The sequence below is a fragment of the Colletotrichum orchidophilum genome (genome assembly GCF_001831195.1).
Source record: "Colletotrichum orchidophilum strain IMI 309357 chromosome Unknown Scaffold_67.1, whole genome shotgun sequence".
Lineage (NCBI taxonomy): Eukaryota > Fungi > Ascomycota > Sordariomycetes > Glomerellales > Glomerellaceae > Colletotrichum > Colletotrichum orchidophilum.
The window spans coordinates 145,991-169,049 of NW_019173023.1; the positions used below are offsets into that span (position 1 = coordinate 145,991).

General features: G+C 53.0%; 4 protein-coding genes across 4 annotated transcripts; 2 read left to right on the forward strand and 2 right to left on the reverse strand.

The window, feature by feature from the left end:
- Positions 1-143: 143 nt before the first annotated feature.
- CORC01_08081 (uncharacterized protein) lies at positions 144-1,853 on the forward strand (the record flags this gene model as incomplete). The annotated part of the gene is made up of 2 exons (XM_022619716.1): positions 144-1,589; positions 1,668-1,853. 2 exons carry the CDS (start codon positions 144-146, stop codon positions 1,851-1,853), a joined length of 1,632 nt encoding a protein of 543 aa, XP_022473780.1.
- Positions 1,854-5,575: 3,722 nt separating this feature from the next.
- CORC01_08082 (uncharacterized protein) lies at positions 5,576-6,964 on the reverse strand (the record flags this gene model as incomplete). Its single annotated transcript, XM_022619717.1, has 5 exons — positions 5,576-6,121; positions 6,175-6,331; positions 6,397-6,495; positions 6,608-6,743; positions 6,946-6,964. 5 exons carry the CDS (start codon positions 6,962-6,964, stop codon positions 5,576-5,578), a joined length of 957 nt encoding a protein of 318 aa, XP_022473781.1.
- A 730-nt stretch (positions 6,965-7,694) lies between these two features.
- CORC01_08083 (phosphatidylinositol 3) lies at positions 7,695-15,631 on the reverse strand (the record flags this gene model as incomplete). Its single annotated transcript, XM_022619718.1, has 12 exons — positions 7,695-9,924; positions 9,977-10,460; positions 10,515-10,986; positions 11,034-12,275; positions 12,324-12,572; positions 12,621-13,097; positions 13,148-13,244; positions 13,311-13,475; positions 13,535-13,942; positions 13,994-14,286; positions 14,338-14,984; positions 15,037-15,631. 12 exons carry the CDS (start codon positions 15,629-15,631, stop codon positions 7,695-7,697), a joined length of 7,359 nt encoding a protein of 2,452 aa, XP_022473782.1.
- A 637-nt stretch (positions 15,632-16,268) lies between these two features.
- CORC01_08084 (major facilitator superfamily transporter) lies at positions 16,269-18,127 on the forward strand (the record flags this gene model as incomplete). Its single annotated transcript, XM_022619719.1, has 4 exons — positions 16,269-17,327; positions 17,387-17,427; positions 17,499-17,746; positions 17,826-18,127. 4 exons carry the CDS (start codon positions 16,269-16,271, stop codon positions 18,125-18,127), a joined length of 1,650 nt encoding a protein of 549 aa, XP_022473783.1.
- Between the last annotated feature and the right edge of the window lie 4,932 nt (positions 18,128-23,059).

Below are 23,059 nucleotides of genomic sequence, written 5' to 3' on the forward strand. Positions count from 1 at the left end.
CACCTGCGCTACACAATCACCACGGCTTACTACCCCGCCATTCATCCCACCTGTTCAGATAAACTCCCGAACAAACACTCACAGACGCCTCTCCGTCGCACCCCTCCCAAAGCGACAAGCCGTTTGCGTTTCGCCAACAAAATATGGCTTACCGATCCAACGACTTTGAAGAGCGTTTCTACGACGGCCCGCGCCGCCAGCGGGCCGAAAGCCGGGTTGCCTTTGATGAAGTTGACGTCCGCGTGAAGGAGCGCGAGCGTGAGCGCGAAGGTGACCGCCTCCGCTTTCTGCGCGACGAGAGGCCTCCCGAAGCTGGAGCTCTTGTCCTCAGCCGCAGAGAGGTTGAATCAAGAGAGCTATCACGGCCTCGCGCGCGCAGCCCTAGCCCTGTTTACCGCGAGCGGGTTGTACGCAGAGCCCGCAGCTTGACACCTCCGCACGTCCACCATGACCAAGAGCTCGAGCGCTCCAGAGTCCGCGTCACGGAGCGGGAGCGAGAAATTCGCAGCCCGTCCCGCGGCCCTCCTCCGGAGCTGATCCGCGCACGATACGTTGAGAGGCAACGCTCGCCCTCTCCTCCACCCCCTGCCAGAGAACGCAGCCGCGTCGGCGTGCGCATCGTTGAGCGTGAGAGGGAAAGAGAGCGGGTTCCGTCCCCCTCACCCTCACCGCCACCACCACCACCCCAACCTCAGGTCATTCGTGGCCCCACGATCGAAAGGGAAGTCATTACGCACTACAGAGACATCGATCACGGTGAGTACAGGGACAAACTGCAGGAAATAAGGCCCCCGCGAGGTCTAATGCATCCAGGTGTTACCCGCGTGCCCAGCCCGCCGCCTCCCCCTCGTCCCGCTCCCCGCCCGAAGACCCGCACCGAAGAGCGGGAGCTGGATATCGACATCACCACATCCCGCAGAGGAACCGACATTGACATCCACCGTTCACAAAGCCGCCACCGATCTCCTAGCAGGGAACGTAGATCCCCCGCTTTCCAGGACAACAGAGAACTCGTCGTGAGTACCGACCGTCTCCGGATCGACGACCGTCACTACCACAGCGGATCGCGTCGTAGAGCTCACTCTGCGGCTGCACGCACGCCTGTCGACGAGGAAGCCGAGTATATCACCTCCAAGATTGACTCGCGCGGCAAGATGGGTGAAGCCTGGAATGGTGCCACTAAAGACTGGGCCATCGTCGACGTTCCGCCCGGGACAGAGCGTGTTCGTATGGATGGCGTTGGGGGCGGTTCTGCCGAGGTCACTTGGCAGCGTTACAACGGTGTGAGGCGGGCGCAGTTCATTCCTGAACGGGACGCCGCTCCTATTTCGGCTCCGGCCCCACTCCCCGCTGAACCTTCGCCGCGCGAGTCCCGAGACCGTCTCAGCCTCCAGGTTTATGATCGCGAGACAGAGATTGAGATTGAAAAGACAAAGGATCGCGCGCCGCGCCGCGGACCTCCATCAAAGCGAAATGAGATGTGGACAGAGATCACAAAGGACTTGGTGATTCGCGACGCTATTATCCAGCTTGGATATGATTTCGAGGAGACTGAATACTTTTTCTACATCATGCAATACTTGAAATACGTAAGTTTTGCCTGTGTTCCAGTTGTGTCAGTAAGATTTGCTTACCGATTGCAGGATGATGTGCTTGAATTGGTGCAGGTATCAGACGATATCCGCCGCTTCCGTAAGCAACGCGTCCGCGAGTATGAGAGGGAGTGGGTGCATGACGATTGGGACCGCCGATCTCATCACCACCACCACCGCGGGCCGAGCAGCAAGTACGATGACGAACGAATCTACGAGCGCGAGGTCGTCTACGACAGTCAACGCCCCCGACGTTATTAAGCTTTGTATACACAGCACGAGTGACCCAAGGAACATACAGATCGAATACCCAGCCGATGTTCGGCATTTTTGGGAGGCCCAACACAGGCGCGCCTTATATTTGGATTCGGACTACAGAACACATCATTTTCAGGATGGGATGTGCTGCATTAGAGAACCGGATCTGCCGGGCGGGCAAATGAGTGTCTTGACTTCACTTTTTTCACCCAGCACGTGGGGTTTTCTGCCTGGAACCATGTGTAACGATTTATGAATACAACATAGCGGCGGAGAAATAGGGCGGAGTTTAGATTGTATTAGGAGCAAATGACGACTTATGACTCAAATTTCCGACCTTGCCTGGTTGCTTGAGCGGCGTAACCTCCCATGTGGTTGTCTTGTCTTGGGCTCTGTGTCGGCACTCTGAGATGCCTTTGGGTCATTAATGTCATGATGGGTTCCAAGGACAGCCCCATTTCTGATAGTTTTCGGACTTGTAGATAACTCTGCCTGTCTCATCAACTCCATCTCCGAGGTTGCTTGTGCATGGGAGCGAGGAAAATACGGCTGATCAGCATGATTCAGCCGGGTGGAACGTTACTTTGTTTCCTTTGGTGCAGCCTGGCGCTTTGGACAAAGTGGGGCGGGAGTTTCCCCGCAATACTTACTAAACGGCAAAAAACGAAGCCATCGTCACCCACTGCAACCCACACTACCTACCACAACAAGATTAAAAAGATATAAAGGGAAAAAATTCGAAAAACATACAACACCAGGGATTCGCTGGTCGTCACCGACCCAACTACTGGTCTGGCCCTCACTGGCTTATCTATGGGAGAGCGGACGGGATCCCGAGTTCTCCAGTGGGTATGGTCGTATGTGACAGATGCAGGCGCGCAAGATGACCAAGTAGGGCAAGGGAGACGATGCTCAATGACTTGGGACTCCCGCGAACTCGAAGCCGCGGACATTATATGTTGGTCAAGATTCTAGAGGACATGGAGTCTGGCGCAGTACTGGTCCGCGACGACCAGTTTGCAGAGTGTATTCTAACTCTAGGGCGGCTCAAGCATTTTGCCAAGTTACAGAGACACCTCCTTAGGAGCGTTAGTAGTTCTAGAGAGAAGCTAAGTGACCGAGAACCAAAGCATAAGAAGAACCGTCAGATGGGATTTCAGACTTGCAATCTGTCTTCAATGTTCTGGAAGCAGCCATGTCGACGTATGTCGACGTAGACATGGATATATTCCTGACCATCTGGTTCGCAGTCTCCAAGTGATGTCGGCTTCTCGGTACGTTGACACACCTTGACTCCCTCCCGGCGCGACTATGATTATGAATGCGGTTCGAGACCTTGGTTGGGTGCGAGGTCGAAAGGGGGCGGGGGAATAATAGGGACCGCATTACTTTGCGACTCGTGAAGGCTCTGATGATTAGAGAATGCTGTTTCCGGCTTGATGTTCGCAATCCTAACACGAAATCGTTATGATGGGTTAGCCTAGCCTTGTTTAGAATCTTATATAGCAAACAGCTTGAGGCCACAGGGCGGTTTTAGTCAAGCTGTAATGAGTTTGGGCTCCTTCTCTCACTACCTCGGACACTCTACTAGAGCAAGGCTGCTGGCCCTTTCCTGATCCTGGCAGGCGCAATAGAACAGAGTCAAGAGATCAAGAGATCAAGAGCTGGCTGCTCAAACACTCTATTGTACATTCATGGAGATGATCTGCAACTATTCCAGATGGTATAATGACGGACTTTTAACTCTAGCAAGCAAACACATTTAGACAAGAGAACCAATAAAGATCTAGACTATGAAGTTTCCCCTAAAGTCATTTAGACGAGCATTCAAAGGATATATATCACGCATTCCGAATTTTTTCATTTCAGGCTTAAAAATCGCACGAATGTTCCCGGCCGTGTCGTTAGATACATAACCTGTAGTCCCGACTAAGTCGCCTAGACCTTCAACCCGCTCCCCCCCCTTTCCCCCTCCCACACCCGCTATAAATACACTAGCACTCTCTATATCCTTTAATTCCAATAATTCAAGGCATTCTTTGAGATTCCTTGCCCTCCGAAATGATGGGTAGAAATGTGAATGATCGCTAGCGAGCGAGTATTAGCCGCCCACTAGAGCTCACTCGATCTCTCCCTGAGCCCCTACTATAGTAAAATCATGCCCTCGCCTCTCCTCGCCTCTCGCCGCGTATTTTAAAGTAGAATAAGGAGACGGGAATAGGAGACGGTTAGAGACAGTTTCTCCCTACGCTGGCCGCACTTGTTATTATTTGGCATCTGCCCGGTTTTAGTACACTAGCAAGACATCGGCTGTTACAGTATCAAAGATCCAGAGAATATGATTACTCTTAGCCGCGCGCTACATAAATTTGGGGATCAGGATTGTTCGACTTGGAGAGAACCCTCTAATCTCTACTTTTTATACTCAAATAATCTCGTGTTTGTGTTCCTCCCTTCTCTTTGCTTCCCTCTGGACCAAATGAAAGGAGGGGGTCGAGGTCCCGGGGGTCGACGGCATCAAGACGTATGCACGTTTGAGTTTGGCCTCTGTGAGTCGACTGACGGCTTCATTATGATCGTGATGGAAGTCATGCTCGATTCGCTTGAGAAAAATCGCATGTGAGCCAATGTTAACATCCTGAGCTTGGGTGTCTCGTATTAGGTTTGAACGAATGAGGGAGGTTTTTGAACCTCGTCAGACCACAACCCATGCTTAGAACATATCGGTAAAGCGCGTCGTGGTCTTTCTGGAGAGTGTTGTCAACGAGGTAAGTACACTAGCCGGATACAGCGGCTAAAGGAGCCCGCGATTTCCATGGCATCAGATGGCGGGAATGGCCATTTCGTGGAACCAAATATTGTTCTAGGCGTGGTTCTTTTGACAATATAGTTCTCACACAAGGTCTTGCGTCAAGACTACAGCCTCCACATTACCGATATCAAATAGCTCATGATGAGTTACGAGCAGCGTTCAATGGGGATCGGGTCAGCTACGAAACCGGTATTCCTCGGTTTGATGACACTGTTCCACACACTCTGTCCAGCTTGTCTTGTGATCTCGCTTGGAGCACATTTTCACTGAGATTCCTAAGCCAGCACCTTGGTAACTGCTTCCTCGACAAGATCGTTATGGCATGCTGCTTCTAAAAGATACCTCGTGAAATCACGCCTCTTTCCGAGTCAGTCTCGGTCGGATTCGGCCAGTTTGATACAGCAAAACACTACTGATATGAGTATACCGTCAAACCAGTCACGCAGGAGTAACAATGGAAGCGATCAGAGGAAGGCGATCATAAAATTACGACCGCCTTTCATCGATGAGTAGCATCGACAGACTCTCCATCCGCCTGTCACCCCAGCCTGAACTATGATCAGCGACACGAAGCCAGTCCCCACAAGACGTCAGCAACTACCAAAGACGCAGGTGTAAACAAATTAAAGTAGTATACAGATTCCGTCACCTCTAGGCCACAGAATATATGTGTGTAGTCGCATCGGTGGGGTATGAACTCGAAAGAACAAACAGTAATAACAACAAGACGAGAAGTAGAGCATCTGCCGGCGGCCGATTCTCGAAGGGGCAGTCCAATGTATACATATGCAGACAGCTTCCGACACATCATAATTTGAGAGCATGCCTAAGGCCATTTTGCCCCCTTAGTGTAAGCAAGTTTACCTGGCAGGATCAGCTGCAAAGCTCGTTACCATAGGCTCCTCCTCGAGACTCACTTGCGAGAACGGCTGGCCCGCGTCGACTTGGGCTTCTCTACCTCAGCAGCCGGGGCAGCTTTCTTACGACCCTTGGGCGCCGCCGCCGCCTTACCCTTCTTGGGTGCGGGCTTCACCTCCTCCTCTTCGGACTCGGGGGTAGTCTCGGGCTCAGCAGCAGACTCTTCCTCGCTCTCCCCAACCTTTGCCTTCTTTGCAGCGGCCCTCTTGGGAGCGGGAGCAGCGGTCTTCTTAGCGGCACCACGCTTGGGCTTGGGAGCCTCCTCTTCCTCAGCATCGGATTCCTCCTTCTTGACAGCGGACTTTCGAGCTCCGCGCTTCGGCTTGGGAGCCTCCTCCTCGCTAGCCTCCTCGTCCTTGACCTTGGCAGCGGCGGCAGCAGCCTTTCCGCGCTTGGCCTTGGGTTTTGGCTTCTCTTCTTCCTCGTCCTCGGCCTTTGCGGCGGCCTTCTTGGAGCGCTTGGCTTTGGGCTTCTCCTCTTCCTCATCATCATCGGCGGCCTTGCGCCCGCGCTTCTTGCCCTTGGCGGGGGGCTCATCTTCCTGCAATTAGGCGTCAGTACAGAGGGCCGTACGTCTACGGTGGGGGGACAAACATTCTCCTCTTCACCATCATCCCAGTCCTTGGGCTTCTTCCCGCGAATACCGCGCTGTCCGGGCTTATTCATCCATGGGTCGCCGTTGAAGTCCTCGGCGTCAATATGGCCTTGCTCTACGGCCTTACGGATCTTCGCCTGAAGATCAGGGTGATCGCTATACTTGCGTGTTAGCGGCATGTGCCTATGGAGATATTGAGTGAGAGAGGAATGCGGACTGACCCCATCTCATCGTATCCATCAAAGGCATCAAAATCAAATTTGCCGTTCTTCTCACACAGCTCCTGGACGTGCTTCATCTGCTCTCCAGAGATACATCCCCTTGATACAACCAATCATGTTAGCTTGTTTCCTTCATGCCGTTATGCGACTTGTGTGTAGCGGACGGGGAGTCAAACTTGGGGGAAATTAGGGGGAAAGGGGGCCAACATACCAGTGCTTCCACTTGAAGGACTCATGATCCATAATCTTGGTCCATGTGCCGAAGCGAAGGGAACCCTTCACGCACTTCGCGGCGGCCTTCTTGCACACGCCATCGGTGCAGCCGGCGCGGTTGTTGGGTGATACCTCTGCATGGGGAGAAATGTGTGATTAGCAAGCTTCGATATGTGGTTGTTGACGGAGCTGGTTGTCACGCTTGAGACGTGAGCCTCGCTCATGACGTGAGGTCGAGGATTGGACGCGTCGCCGAATCCTCGCCGGACGCGACCGTAGCTCCTCGAGACAGGCAGCCGAATTCAAATTGGAAACCAAAGAAATCAGAGAGCTTACCGATGCGGTAGTCGGGCATATTGGCTGCCGCGTTGTATTATCGTTCGAATATGCAAAAGGGGTTTTTGAAGTGAATGAATCAGGTCAAGACGTCAAGTGTAGGAAAGGAAGACACGAGAGAGATCGATGTGATGTGGTAATGATCCATAGAATTTGGAATGAGCAACCTGAGGAAATGAACGGTCTACCGACGCTCGTTGGTGGTGCAGGGAGCGTAGTTGGTTTAAACCTACGGAAGATGGGTGCACTTCAGTGATGAGACAGCCCACGTCTCCCCTGTCTTCTGCCTGCAGGGCCCATACTAGGTGCCCAAAGCTCTCGGGCTTCAGTGCTTGTATCCCTCAGCCCCCTGAGAGGAAGCCTAATCGCCGCCAGGCAGCGGTCCGCCGAGGCTTCGCGTGTTTGGCCAAACACGTGGTGGCCGATAAGACGACGGGATGGAATGCAACCTGGAAACGACCTTTCCTGCTTATCTATGAAACAAAACACCAACATGACAGATGCCTTTCATCATGACATAAAAAGAGCAAGAAACTAGTGGAAACTCCTTATCGAATTTTGATTGAGAAAGAGTATTAAACACCATAGAAGTCACTCAAGCTATCATATACATCCATTGCACCACCGCGAACACCAAAGTGCGCTCCAAAACCCCAATTCATGCCTCTCATCATCCCTCGTCATCCCTCGACGCCAACTCTAGCCCATCATGATAATCTCTCGTAAATCCATCCCCAAAAGACACAAACTTACAAGAATGGGCACCAACCGATGTACATGGCCGCCAAATTCCTCGGATCAGCGGCCTGCTTGATCAACTCCTCCACCTGGCCTTCCACGCCTAGCGGAATCGCGTCCTGCCCCATCAGTCCCTTGACCTTGCGCTTGATGCTGTCGACGACGAGCTGCGGCTGCATCCTAGGCGCCCCGTCCTGCCGACGGCTCGTCTTCTTCTCCTTCTGCAGATCCAGAGTGGGATCGTAGATGAACGCTTCGAGGATCGTCATCAACGTCTCCTCCTGCTGCCGTAGGATCCCCAATGTCAGCTCGCTGCAGTGCCGAAAGGGACCCTCGTATCCGTAGATGCCCATTGCTGCCACCATGTTGTGCGTCAGGCGGAATGGTACCTTCTCCGGCTGCGCAAATGTCAGGCCCTTGTCGAAGAGGCAGTTGAAGTCCACGTGGAATATGCCGCCGTTGTCGCGCTCCAGCAGCACGTTCTCGCCGTGTCGATCACCGAGTCCGAGGATCGTGCCCACCATCGACATGACAGCGCAAGACCGGGTGTACTTGAGTCGCGCGGAGAACCAAGTCGACGGGTGAGGGAACCGCTGGACGAACCAGTGCTGCAGCACGGGCGGAAACGTCCCCAAGACGCCCTCGGTGAACATCTTGATGTTGTTCGGCCCCGTCACGGCCTCAGCCATCAACCGCTTGATCTGGTTGTAGTCGGGGTGTACCTGGCGGGCTTTGTACTGATCCAAAAGAATCTCACGGAGTGTCTTCAACCCATCCACCCATTCGATGATACCGCACTCCTCGTTCAAAGGCACAACTGCATATGTTTTGATGTACAACTGGCGTCTGCTGGCCTCGGGATCCCGCTTCAGCGATCTGTTGATCATGCTGTTAAACTCCATCAGACGCTGATCGGTCCGTAGATCATCCTTGGGTTTGATCATGAGCATGTAGTTTTTTCCGTCTGTTCCGCGTGCGGTGAGTCTTCGCGGCTTGGCCAAAGATCCCAGAACCAGCACCTCGTCTAGGAAGGAGTCGATCGTAATGACGTCTCGTGAGAAAGCCTTATGGTTCTTGACATTATCAGTCAGCGTCGGCAAGGCAGCCGCTAGACACGACTCGATGGGCACCACCAAAGGGCAAGGTGTGCATTTGTGATTAAAATTCAAATCGCGCGTGATGCTCGCCACAGTCGTCCTGTTGCTCTGGAAATCGCCGTTGTTGCAAGCCAACAGGAGCTGCTCTGCGAGCTTCTCGCCCATTCTCAAGAGCTGCTTGAGATCGTAGCTGCTGCCTTCAACCTTCCTCGTGGAGCCCCTCAACGCCTGCAAGATCTGTTGGCCTCTCACCCGACGTTCTGAAGCTTGTCTTGTTGTCATGATACCGAACAGACTCCACAGAGCTTGTCGAGGGTGGGATTGTACGACCTTGATGACAATGTGTGTCAAGCGCTCATAGACATTCTGGTTCTGATGAGCAATTCTTGCTACAACTTGTGGAAGTACCGTGTAAAATATGTAGGCCGGTAGCCGGGCAATAGACTTGTCGAGGAACCGGTGAAGGAGATTCAGTTGATCCGTTCGCCTTCTATGGAGTTCACGGGACATTGAAACTTTGCCTTCAGGAGCCTTGTCAACCTGTGCTCCGAAGTCAAGCCACAGCGTCAGAATCCTCGGCAAGGTCTGATAGAGATATTTGGTGCCGTGGTTTAGCGACCGAAGGTAATTTTCGATGACGAGTCTCGTGTATTCGCCCTGAATGCAGGCGTCGCTTTGATCGTCGGCCTTGAGCGTTTTCTCAGATTCCAGCACTTTCTTGTAATAGCGGCCCAAGTAGTAGTGGCCCTTTTCCCAAGTGCTGGCTGTCAGAGGGGGTTGTTGATATTTCTCACGCAGGGTCAGATGGTTCGTCTGGCCGGCAGCATCTAGCCATTTGGCGAGCATTAGTTGAGCTCTAGCTGTCAACTGCCTCTGCTGAGCATCCATGCCACGGATGGAAGAGGAGCTGTTGGTCTGCGTCATGAAGTTGTTTGATTCAATGGCACCCTGCAGAACTTGGATCGCCTTGCGCGTGTGGCCATCTTTCCACAGGAGCCGAGCGTTCTCGATGACCGCAGCTCCATCACCGAGTTGGGAGGCATGAAGCACGGCATTGAATGACTGGTGAGTTGAGTTGGCTTTTCTAGCCAACCGAGCGCTTGACAGCCATGACGAAGAAATGTCTAGATCGGAAAACTTGGGTCTATGAAGTGTTAGCTCAAGTTCCTTGGACTACAACACAACACAACACATACCTTGAAAGTTCCATGGCTGCTCTGCGGATGCCCAACAAGTACTGCTTATCGCCTACGTACGCCCCGAGAACCTCGAGACGACGATTGAGCATTGTCAGAACTTCTTGGTGTGCCTCACCCTCCGAAGCTTGAGTCCCGGCAATGATCTCGAGGTCGGTGAGTACATGGCACCTGAGTCTCAAGTCGTGGCAGGCCTGCAAAGAAGACGTCGCCGCGTGTGTCATGGCGGAAGCTATCTTTTCTCTCATACTCTGCAACATCTGAGGAAACGTGTCGCTGCCGGCTTCTCTTTGTCTCAGGGCGTTGAACAGTTTGGCGATGCTGACGTTGAAATCCTCCAAGTGACTTCCGTGGAATCGGCTGGTGTACTTGGTCAAAGTATCCCATCTCCTCGTCGCCCATGCTGCCTCGACTGCGTATGGCACAATTCTGTTTTCTGTTGAAGGTTCTGTCCGCATACCTTCAACATAATTGAGCAGTACGTCTGACTATGTTAGCCTTTGTGTATCACCAAAATTTTGAAGATTTGCGTTCTTACCGTGTTGGCCAGACTGCTTCAGGCAGTTGAGCAAATCGACTTGCACATCGATGCTGTTAGGCTCCTCTGCCAATTTGATTTCGTACCAGGTTTGAGCTGCAGTATATCTGCCTGCCTTCTTGTGACTGAGAATTTGCTGGTTGATGTCCAAAACGTGCAGATGAGCGGAAATCCCTTCAAGGCCGTCAGGCTCATCGATCTGGGTGTAAATATCCTGCAGCTGCTCGAGCAGTTGCTTTTTCTGTCCTGGGTCGCTCTGCGCAACCTCCATTTGCTGAGCATGCTGCTCAAGGTGAAAGAGCGCTCGCGGGTACTCTCTACAATCCATCGCACGTTGAGAGATGAGCACTGGCGGGATGACGCTCAGCAATTCCTGGACACGTGCTATCGCGGGCAGGTCGGCATCAGTCTTGCGCCTTGCGTCCTTTTCTTGGAGCCACCTGCTCGCGTAGTCGAGAGCTCTGAAGACAGCCTGTTTCTATTAGCAATCTAACCAAAACCGCCCGAAATCTTACTCACCTCGCAGTACAGCTTCATGTCTTCCCGTTCCGAATATGGCGCGTTGTCTGCGGGTGAGTGCTGGAGAATGCCAACCAGCTCTCCAATGACATTATCGCGGTCCTTTCGCGAGCTCCGGTGACCTATGATGACATGAAGCACTAAGTATGGCAGCAGGAATTCAGCAACAGCTAAGTCCTTGACCCTGATGGTGCGACACAGTGGTTCAAAGATGAGATCCGCGTGTCCGTTTTGTCCCTTGCCTAAGAGATCCATGTTGAATGAGCGCACCCAGTTTCCGTAGGGCTTCCCTGGGCGGAAGATAGGATACTCGACTGGTGCCACATTCATAGGTGTCAAGAGATATTTGGAGGTGAGGAATGGTGTCAAGACCATGCGGTCGCTCTCTGGCAATGCCAGCCATTTTCTGTAGATGCTACCGCCATCACGCATTCCAGTTTCTTTCATCGCCAATGCCGCCTTGACGTCCACCCGGTCGAGCAGTTCTTGCATGGCAAAGGCAAGGAAGCCTTGGAGTTTGGTATCTGTCGTGGACAGAAAAGACTTGACGAGAATCTGTTCCAAGATGAACAGCACGAAGTCGGTAGTCTCGTCCGCGCTCTCAAAGTTGCTCAAGATGACCATTGACTTTTGCTCTCGAGGCGCTTCGACTCTATTAGAGTCGAGGCAGCCCACCAGGCCAATGCACTGCGTGCAAAGACTGGCAATGTCAAACTGGTGCATAGCACTGTACTTCGCTGCGCAGTCTAGCAAGGCTCGGAGCAATATGGGGACGACCGGGTCAGGCTGTTGGCTGATGGCAGAAGTCTGGAGGAAGCCTCCACCCTGTTTAAGGTAGGCCTCGAGCTCTGTCAATGCCTGTAATACGACACCCGAGTTCTCGTGAGATATGCGCTCAGCGAAGAGGGCAAAGGCTTTCCTGCTGTCAAGAACTGGACGCGCCGCTTTGAGTTCCGCTTCAACATCTGCCAACTCTGTTATGTGAGCCAATGAAGGCACTTTGTTGATGTATTCAGTAAGGCTATCACTGAAGTCCGTGATCAACATTCTGATCAAATTCTTAGCCATAAGTCGAGAGGCATCACTCAAGAGCGGCCAGTAGTGACTAATGACGAAGAATGTGGTCTCAATCAGAGCCTCGACGTCTTCCGGCTCGAGACATGTCAGTAGGGCCGTCCAACAAGAGAACGCTGCTTCCCTTAGATCGTCCTGAGCCAGAGCTGATAGCAAGCATGCGGAAATCTAGGACGGTCAGCGTAAAAATCATCTGCTTGGCCGGCTAGTACTCACCTGTGGGCGTGCGACCCGAACATAGGCTTTGCAAAGTCTGATCATCTCCTCCAAGGCACGTATGCAACGCCTCTGTTCTTCGGGTGGAGGAAATACAAGTGGCACGTCATTGATGACATCCGCTAGTCGAGCCATGAGAGCAAGTATGTTCCTCTGTAAATATCTCCCAATAGTGTTGCCCTTCTTTGGTCTTGAATCTTTATTTGCGATCATCATCATGGAACAGAACGATGTCAATGCCTCGATTATCTGGCACGAGTCAGCAAACGACGGGCTTTTCGAAGATGAGATACTCACACGGGGTTTCCGTGCTTCATCCGCCTCCCCGGCAGCCTTGAAAAGCTCCAGGGCGATGGTGCAAACTTCTGATTGTACGAGCTCAACCAAGCTGAATGTCTCCAGATGAGAGGACACCTCGACAAGTCTAGACATGACAAACTCCTCGATATTTCGGACGTCTTGAATGAGCAACAGCGCAATAATGGGGCCAGCGTTGGCAGGGTCCAGGATAGGGACCCATATGTCTCTTTCTCCTCGCGCCTCTGCGATTTTCTGAATCACCTCTTTCTTTTTCATTAGTACCAGCCAAGGTAACGCATGCGTTTGGATCAGCAGCAGAAAGTCAGTGACTGATATCTGCAGCAGATCGGCAATTGCGCGGCAAATTTGCGGGCGAGCTTGCATGTCCTTCACAGCGAAGTATGCAAGGTTCCTCCAAAAGGGCTCAAAGAGACGACGTGGTGATGTGTTCAGGGCAGATGCTAGGTTGAGAATCTCAGAGCATGTCAGCCATCAAGTGTTGTGGCAATATTTGGGCGTCATACCTCGTTGAAGGCACAGGATGCGATCAGACTGTTGATGCTACCGAGGTACTCAAGCAACTTGTGCAGAACAAGGTTGAGCTCGTCTCCAGTCACGACTCTAGTCTCGTTAGCATACAACGTGTAAATAACTCCAGTCATTGCCACTCTAGCTACATGTGCTTACCGTCCAAGCTGGGCCCATGCCAAAATTCCGCTTTCGTGGAAGATTACTGCGTCCTTCTCGGAGGCGGCTTTGAGCAGACTAAGAGCATTCTTCCGGTTGCGAATGATCACAGTCGAGTCGAGCGCCTCCAAGTTATTGTCTTTTAGGAACAGAGGAAGAGCGCGTCTGCAGTCAGTCAGGTGCTGTCACTTACTATCGGTAAAGCTTTGACGTGTAAAACATACCCCGAAGCAATTCTGAGCTCTCTAATGGAGCTGTGCAGGCTTTGCAGACACCATTGTCCCAGAGGAGAGGTTTCGAGGTCGATGAGCTCCGTGACATCGGCGTGATTGATGATTCGTCTGGCAGAGATCATCGCAACGATCCTCGGGCGCCTCGACTCCTTGAAGCAATGGATGTGGATGAGTTTCGTGAAAATAGATTGAGCCTCCCTCTTTTCTTCGGCCGTTGTCACGTTGAGCCTTTGAGAGCCCCTGGATTTCTGATCACAAAATACGCATCTCAGGCTCTTGGTTCCGCTAATGCTTGCATCACCGTCAACAGTCGCTGCCATATCCACGATGCAACATATGCGGGATACAAGGTCGATGGCTCGACACTGGTCATCTTCGCTGAGTTCAGGGTATTGGTGTCTAAGAACATGTAAGCTGACGGATCAAACACACTGAGATAGAGGGGCGTACACGAGAACATGTTCCAGCCCTCCGTTCTCCTCAATCTCATCCGCTTGGCAGATTTCATAGATACGCGAGATCAACTTTTGGAGCTCAGTGGTACCTGAAGAGACCTTGAGCCGCTTGGGAGCGGGTTCTGCATCGTCAGCGGCACGATCCGTGGTATCAACACGATCCTTGAAACCAAGGTCTTCCACTGCCTGACGCAAGTCGGCGTCAAAGAAACAAGCGGGTTGGGTTTCGGAGTCGAGGGCTTTTGGGACCACGGATACAGATGTTTGCTTCAGAACTCGGATGGAACGCTGGAGGCAAGTTAGTCGAAGTTCGAAACAGCATCATGGCCAATAACATACTATGAAGTCATGGGCCTCAGCGAGTGAAGGGATTTCCACGCAGTACTCCAACGGGCAGACAATTTTGGGTGCTGCTAGTCTGCCAATTTCTCGATCTACAAGCGATGCATGCGCTAGTCGTATGAGCGCCAGCGAGACCGTCTTTCTCGCCGCCAGGCTCGAATCATTCGTCTCCAGTATTTCATCGGGATGTGCCGCAAGCTCAGCACAGAGCAATCCTAGGACAGTATACGCCTTCTGTGAGACAAATGATTTCTTGCCAGGACGCGGCTTGTCTGGGAGCAGGTTCAGAGCAATATTGAGCAAGTGAGCTCGAGGGCCTAGCACGACGGCCTGCCATGTGTTCTGCACAGCACGAAGGGAAAGCAAAGAATCAAGCAACCAAGGTGTCAGTTCGGACAAAGCTGGTCGTGACACCTGACCCGGAGATTTGGAGATTGAGGGGTGCGCCAAGGCCGAGGTCAACGTCGTTGCTTGATGTATGCACTGGGAGACATATTGGATGGTATATGTGGTTTGTTGGACAAAGATGGTGCCTGGCTTTCCTAACAAGAGCTCCAGTGTACCATCAGAAGGCAGTGTCATGCGTACAGTATCGTCTTTTCCAGTTGTAGTCGGTGCCATATCTTGCAAGCGATTTAAGAGAGCTGCGAGGGTTAGCGATTTGATGATGCACATGCATTTGGGCCCAAAACTCACCCCTGCTGGTCTCACGCAAGTACAGTAACATGGACGGGAGAGTCTTCCACATAGATCCCGTACGAAGCACCACGAGGATCACAAATCGGAAGAACCCCTCAAAGTCTCTCGTCAGCTCGAGGCACCGAGAGTGGCCCAGCAACCGAAGGATCTTGGGGAAGACCCAAATCCAAAGAGGCTCCTCCCCGCGGAAAACGAATTGTTTCCCATCTGTAGTATGGTTCAAGACATTCGGTGTCTCTTCTATTGTGACCTTCAAGAAATTTATGGCCTTCAGCGCCTCGTTCCGCAAGTGGTTCCGGTCGGCAAACGGATCGTCAAGCTTGATTCCTTCGAGGACGACGCGGGCGTAGACGTAAATGAGCATGTGGTTGTGATCCGCTCTCTGCTCGGCGTTTACTAGCAGTTCGGGCTTGTTCTTGACCTTCTCGATCACGGCAAACAGCCTCTTCAGCTCGGCATTTTCGTCGGATCGCGTGGACTTCGTCGAAGCCGAAATATTCTCAACCAGCTGCGCGGCTAGCGTGGAGGGAGGCGGCGCATTGGGAGCGGCAGCGGCAGCGGCAGCCGGCCTGCCATGGTTTTCTGTAGCCATGACTGTGTCCTCATTGTATGGCCGGAGGACGTCAAGCGAGTGCAAGTCACAATTGTCCACTGCTTGGAAGATCAACACCTTTAGGACTATTGTCCAAAGCTTGACGCGCCTGCGGGGGTGGGCCAACCATCGGATGCGCGCTCGAGTATGCGCGAGGTCACGTGTTCAATTAAGCTTGATTATGTAACTGACCATGGTCCGTGCTCTAAGCAAGTCGATATCTCCTGATGCCTTCAACCTCAGGGTGACCGTCCATTCTCGTCACAAACTGGATTAGTTGATGACAGCTTGCGTCAATTTACGCCCTTACCGCAAAGTTCGGCTTCGGGCAGCTCGTTTTCTCGTTTCTTGTCTGTCTACAGCACAATGGCGTGATTACAAATGCAAGAATCTGTCCCCCGCACGATTGTGCGGTGTCGTCTTTCCGATCTTTAATAAGCTGCTATGTCACGTTGCCAGAATGCCTGTGATCTTGGTGCTTGAACCGTTCACGAATTGCTACAAATACCAGTGACCGCCACCTAATTCTCTCTTGGACCCTCATTTCTACCCACGTATCTGCCTCATATATTGTCCCTCGGACTAGGAGACAGACTCTCAAACTGGCCCTCTCACTACGTCTGCCTCCTGTGACATTATGAATATTCCGCTCGAGAAAGCCATGCCGGGGGCCCTTCTTGTACAGGGCGTTTCAAATAAATTATCTTCCACTCTGGAGATGCTCCCATTGAAGCCATCAGCGAGCGCTTCAAGGCATACCTCGTCGCAAAATCCCAATCTCACCGAGAATGGCGAAACTCCAACAACCACAGCAACGGAACCGGAACCCCCGAGAGGTTCTCCATCCCGCAACGTCTCCATAGCCAAGAGTGTGACCATCATCATCACCCTCGCCGGGATCAACTTCCTCAACACGATGGGCTCGGGCATCCTCATCGCCGCGCTCCCGCGCATCGCGCAAGACGTCGGCCTCGACGAGAGCCTCATCCTCTGGCCCGCCGCCGTGTATAACCTCGCGGCCGGCTGCCTGCTCCTCATCTTTGGCGCCGTCGCCGACATTGTCGGGGCGAAAATGATGTGGCTGACGGGCAGCTACCTCTGTGTCGTCTTCACCGTCGCCGTGGGCCTGTCAAAGACGGGGATCCAAATCATTCTCTTCCGCACCGCTGTCGGCGTGTCCATATCCGCCTGTCTCCCCACAGCAATGGCCTTCATCACAAAAACGTTTCCCAAAGGTGGATGGCGCAACGTTGCTTTTTCGATGAACGGCATTGGCTTCCCGCTCGGATACGCGCTTGGCCTGGTCCTGGGGGGAATCTTCACAGACACCATCGGCTGGCGCTGGGCTTACTACATGATGGCCATCATTAACTTTTTACTGTCGACCGCAGCGGTCTGGTCTCTCCCTTCGATTCATCAACCGTCTGAGAAGAAGTGGACTCGTCGCTTGGCAGAGGACATTGACTGGATAGGGGCCGTCATCATGAGCGCTGCGTTGGGTCTGCTACTTTATGTACTGGCAATGACTACTTCATCGTACTCAAAGATTGCTGATCCTACCAACATCGCCCTCCTGGCCGTTGCAGTATCCTTGCTGGTCGTTTTCCCCTTGTGGATGAACCTCCAGACTACAAAGGGTCGGCCAGCGCTGATTCCAAACCGTTTGTGGCGAAATGCCGCCTTCACGTCGATTTGTGTAAGTGAACCCCGAGCCTAGAAGAAGACACAAGTTGCATCTAATATAGGTACCGCCAGGTGTCCATCTTCCTTTGCTGGGCTTCGCTCAACGCGATTCAGTATTTTATCATGCTGTAGTAAGTGCCGAATCGCTCAACTCGAGGAATATCCATGCTAATGCTCTCAAAAGTTTCCAAAAAGTCCGAGACATCTCCGCACTGCAAAGCTCTCTGAGGTTCCTGCCTCATGTCATCATGGGCACTCTCGTCAACATAGCAGCAGCATGGCTCGTCTCGAGGATAAAGGTCCAAACTCTGGGCGCCGTATCTGCAATTATTACAGCTGCTGCACCAATTCTCATGGCTAGAGTCGGGCTTGACGGGAACTACTGGCTTGCGCCATTCTGGGCCATGGTTCTCTCGCCAGTGAATGCTGATGGTATGCCGACCCTATCCCTTGTCCCGGCACACTCTGTCCCAATTTTAGCTCCAAGATATCTAAAAACCCATGAAAATAGCCCTCTTCACCGTTTCGAATCTGATCATCTCCGACGCCTTCCCAGAAGATGTGCAGTCCCTTGCCGGCGGCGTATTCAGCGAGATCGGGCAGATCGGCAATGCAGTGGGCCTCGCCGTAACGGCGGCCATCGCGGCCTCCGTGACGGAGCACTCGGATGCCTTACACGACGATACTAGGGAGGCGCGTATGGAAGGTTACCGCGCCGTCTTCTGGACCATATTTGCCGCCACGGTCGCGATGCTCATTATCGTGGTTGGAGGGTTTCGAAAGGGTGGTACGGTCGGGAAGAAGGATGACTAGGCGATGCCTGCTAGACTTATTAGCGTGAGAATGTCTTGGAGTGGTTGCGCTTGGCTTTGAAGGGGGCACCGCTGTTGCCGCCGTCTAGTACGGTAATGTATGTCTAGGATCGAGTATCGCTCAAATTAGCATCATGTGCAGGTAGGACTCAAGTCGTCAAGCTGATGTGAACATGGCACGCAAGCATCTCGAGCTAGTATCACAAGATTATTACGCTGAACACCAGGTTTAGAAGGCGAAAAGGAATGAGATTTCATTTGGTATCAATACAATGGTGTTACCACCCAAGGAAAATACCAGCATTGCAATACCGAATAACGGAACAGACGATACCCTGGTAATTTTTGCGTCGATCGGTTGGCCTGAGCAAATGTTTCCCTTTAGTCCGATGTCGACCCAGTGGAAGGGTTTGGGTTTCCGTGAGTGTTCAGACGACTGAACTCAACCGATTCCTGAATTTGGCATGCCTTGTGGCAGCTGGCAAATGATGAGTTGTCACAAAAAGCCAAGATTAATGATGCGTGGTCCACGGCTTGGCTGAGCCAATCGATCAACCCGCGACTTCAATCACTCTTCTAGCGACGATGTCATATTACGTCGACGGATGCCGATGTGGTTTCCTGAAAGGCCCGTACGAACCCTCCGGATTTCTGGTCCCGCTATTGTGTGGAAATGGAAACGACCCGGAGCCGATCCTGTGCCGGGTTCCTTGGCTGGTTACCGCAAAAATGGGGATCGTTGACGGCGTGCTGACATTATCGTGAACTGGGCCCTTTCGGGTTTCATCCATAAACTCGGAGGTTTTGTGGACTTTCTGCAGTTTGACAGGATGTTTATCTTCGACGATCATGTCGCGAGCCGCGCACATACCGTCCATCTTGGAAATGAGAACGGCTAGAGGGACGCCCTCCCAGAGAATTCTGGGATCGATCGCCGGGCGGGTTATAGGTCTTGGCAGCTTGCGCAGCGGCAACGTCGATCTGGCGGTCTTGTTTTTCCATACCTAGCTAGGCCCTTTGAGAGGAAAAAACTTAGTACCGTTCACCTCACCCATCCTCTTGCGGCATTCAGAGAAAAACGACGATCAGTTGGAGAAAACCCTCCATGCCTCCGTATGTGCATGCACATGCCAGCATGTCGGGCATCTCCAGACTTATTTTCTCAACCTCTTTTCGCAAGGGGATTCTGATAAGGATCAAAGTGTGGTCGCGTGAGAGTGGTCTTGTGTCGTGTGCTCATGTGCCACACATCCAGGCCCGTGTTCAAGCCAATATCCTGGACCGGGGTTGCATCTGGCGGTGTTGCTGCACCACTAAGTGAATCACTGACTTTAGGTGTGGCTGGAGTGCCCAGTCTTCTATTTGTCGACCGGCTTGGACTCCGCGTTACAGCTTCACATGTCTCTCCTATGCAACTTTGGCATGTTATTTTCGCCGCGATTTGGAGGCCCCCGTGGTTGTCTCCAGGCAGTCCCAACACTCTCATGCTCCCCGCGAAATGTCCACTTCTCCCTGCAGGATAGCATCATCTAGTTCCACAGTCGTACGGGCTGACTTGAAGCAGGCAGCGTGCGGTTGTCGAACTGGCTGCGACGGCAAAAGGGAACGTTATTTCCGAAAGTTGGGATAAAAAGTGAGGGAAACGGCCGGTGAATAAAGCGCATGTATCCGTACTCTGTGTTCGTAGACGGGAGCAAGCAAACACAGGCAAGCAGGTTTTGGGTGGTAGCTGTAGGGCTGCCAAGTGAGGCCTAGTCGTCATAGTGGATAGGCCGGCTACACGTAGACCCAGTTAGCAACATGTTGAGGGTTTGGTTGTCTCGCAACCTCCCACACCTGCATCCCGTCTGTATGCTCTGGGCCGTTTACACGGTTTGTTTTTGCGAAACCTAACCAAGTTCGGGGTTGTAGAGACAGAGTGCTGTTGGTCGTTGGGGGTCGCTCGGGGTCGTTGGGGACCGAGAGAACCTATTGTCCGTCTCTGGATAGCGGAATCCGTGGATGGGTTTCTTTCTTGCGTCCTTTCAGATCGGGGATTTGGCCCAAGTTCGCGCCTTGGTGGGGTAGCGGCGGGGGATCCGTGTCGACCCGGAGGCTGGGCAAACTGATTACTGCACACAGCACCTCATTCTGCCGTCGTCTCATCACATCCTCGAATGCTGGCAGGGTGGGATCGCCGGAAGGCAAGGTTTGGTTCCTGGCGCATGATTTTGATCACCATGTGCTCGGCTTCTTCCTGCTCTGTACTATCCGTATCCGTAACTGCCGTGCTGTCGACGGGTGTAAGTGGTTCTGTTTGTCTTTCATCCAAGATATGCCCAACATTGTGCTGAGGTCAAGAAGTTGTCGTGGTCTTGGTGCACGATCCCTGTCCTGTTCCCAGATGTTTGGCGTGGTGGATTGACCCGAAGTTGCGACCACACGCTATCGCTAGGTCCTCCTCCGATAGAAACAAGAACGCAAGGTACGTACCGAGTACTCTGGAATACCTACAAATGGAAGGTTAAGGTACCTACATCGATAGTCTCCACAAAACTGGGGTCTCTCCGCAGACCGGTGTTTCCCCGCCAAGACTCCCAAAAGCACCTCGCAATCCATCGACTGGCTGAGAGGAACCGTACTACGAAGAAGGAAACAAAACATGTGTGAACAAGTACTCAGGAGTCGCCTGTTGGTACGGATAAGGTAGGCTTCCATCGTCTTATTCACATGGCCAACCAATGCAACTGTGCGCTGAGCCAGAATCAACCCCCAAGAAAGACAACACGGCAGAACACAGAATACACAACGGCAACCAACCAGAAGCTACCCCTCTCGTCGGTCTCGGGGGACGTCGGCAACCGGTGGAGGCTAGAGCACTTTCCCACGGGCTTTGAGACTTTGAGAGGACGGGAAAGACGGCGCTGGGCTGGACCTGGACTGGACTGGGCTATGCTAATACCGCCAGAATGCAAACCGGCTCCTGCCACCCGCAGTTTTAATGAACAGAACCAGACGAACATGGGAATGAAAGGTTCAAGTGGGCCGTCTATCATCGACCCCGCGCTTGCTGACGCCTTCGAACATCTCAGGCTCAGCTCCCATTCACCCCATATCACCGTGTCAGGCCGGGGACATTCATTCTTGTTAGTCGATACTTATTCAGAGACGCAACGAAGCTTCTTTCCTCTCGTGTTCGTTTTGTTGCCACTCGAGAGTAATTCCCTCTCTCTTGAAGTCTTATCCACCAAGTCTTCCGAAGTGAGCAATATTTCATCTCCAGTATTCGTTCACACCTCCACTTGGACCTCGAGGCAATCCACATGTCTACGTTTTCTCTGCCCCCCCCCCCCCCCCCCCCCCCCCGCGCCGAACACCACCCTACCCTATCAACACGCCCGCAACAGTCCCTCCTCTATCCGCCTTGCCCACTGCACCCAACACAACCTCACTTTGACCTCCGTCGCTGACCCCCGAGGCCCCCGTCCCCCCCCCCCCCCCCCCCCCATCCCAGAAAACCAGCCTGTTCCTTCAGTGACAGGCCAGAGGCGTTGTTCTTGTTGGTTTATGCACCGGACCTGAAGTTCCCTCCTACTTTGGCCCGGCCTGAACCACATCGAAATCCTATTCCTGGCCATGACCCCCGCCCAAACCCACCGCTCAATATCCAATTATCCCTCCACTCAGTCCACGCCCCCAAAGTCCCAAACGGGATGCTTTCCTGGCTGAACTGACAGATGCCCCATCGCCGTCAGCCAATGCTGGGCAACGGCACGTTTGCGCCAGGAACACGACGCCTCGAGGAGCCGCGTCCCCTTCGGCCTCTCCAGCCCGTCCAGGCCATGGCTGATGTCGATGCTGTTTCCAGTCTTCTCCATTCTTATGCCCTGCTCGTCGCTTGTCCTTAGCCCCTCCGCGGCGTAAGAAAGTCTCCATCGTCTTCGTTTATCACCGAAACTAGGTGAGATAAACACCGCGCCGCGCTGCACATGAATATACCTGGCCTTTTTCTTTTTGATTTGCTCTGGACCTCCCTATCCTGATCTAGTACAAGGGGACCGCCCACGCTTAACCTGCATGCCATCCATCCTCATCTGCTCCGAGCTCGTTCCCCTTCTGCTGTCTCGACCCCTCACCCCTCGCTCTGCATCTCAAAGAGGAAAACGATACATCTGACCTGCATCGCCCTGCCTTCCCTGCCTTCCCTGCCTTGCCTCGACACCGCACATTGCACAGCAGAGAAGCCATCCTGTACGCTACTTCCGGCTGGGCTTCTGTTATCGTTCTAGTCCCTTACTCACGTGTCCCCGCACCACCTATTTCGTCCAATCTGGAGCACCAGGTAGTTCTCTACCCTTGAGGCCGCTACACAAAGATACATTCGCGCGAGAGGCTCACAACTACGCTACCGCTGCGCCAAGCTCCAACCTTCCACACACCCACCCCTCCATCACGCACACCACGCACCAAGGGCACCCACCTCTCGGGCAGAGGCATCCCAGTTCCCGCCGGTTCGGACTGGACTCCAGCTATCGCTGGGCTGCTTTATCCGTGGGCGGCGTCCACCTTGTCTCTCTTGCTTCGAGCGTGACCGACTTATCATTCTTCTCCCCTGACCTGCTTGTCTTAAAATTTGGGATTCGGAAGGCGTCATACACATCCTACACGCTCGTTTCCCAACCTGCTCAGGGTTCTCGCTATCTTCTTGTGCTCGAGGTAGAGTCGCCCAGTTACACACACCTTGTCTGGGGATCTTCGCTTGATCTACCTGCTGCCTTGATCCTCAAGCTGCGCTTGCGCCGTTTTTTGGAAAGGCCCGGATCTCCCTCCGCAACCAGATGGTCAATATTTATCCCTCCACCCTCCGCACTCTACCTTCAACCGGCTACTCTTAGGCACCGGAAGTTCTGCCTACCACTTTGCGCCTGGTTTCACCGAGAATTATATCGTCAAA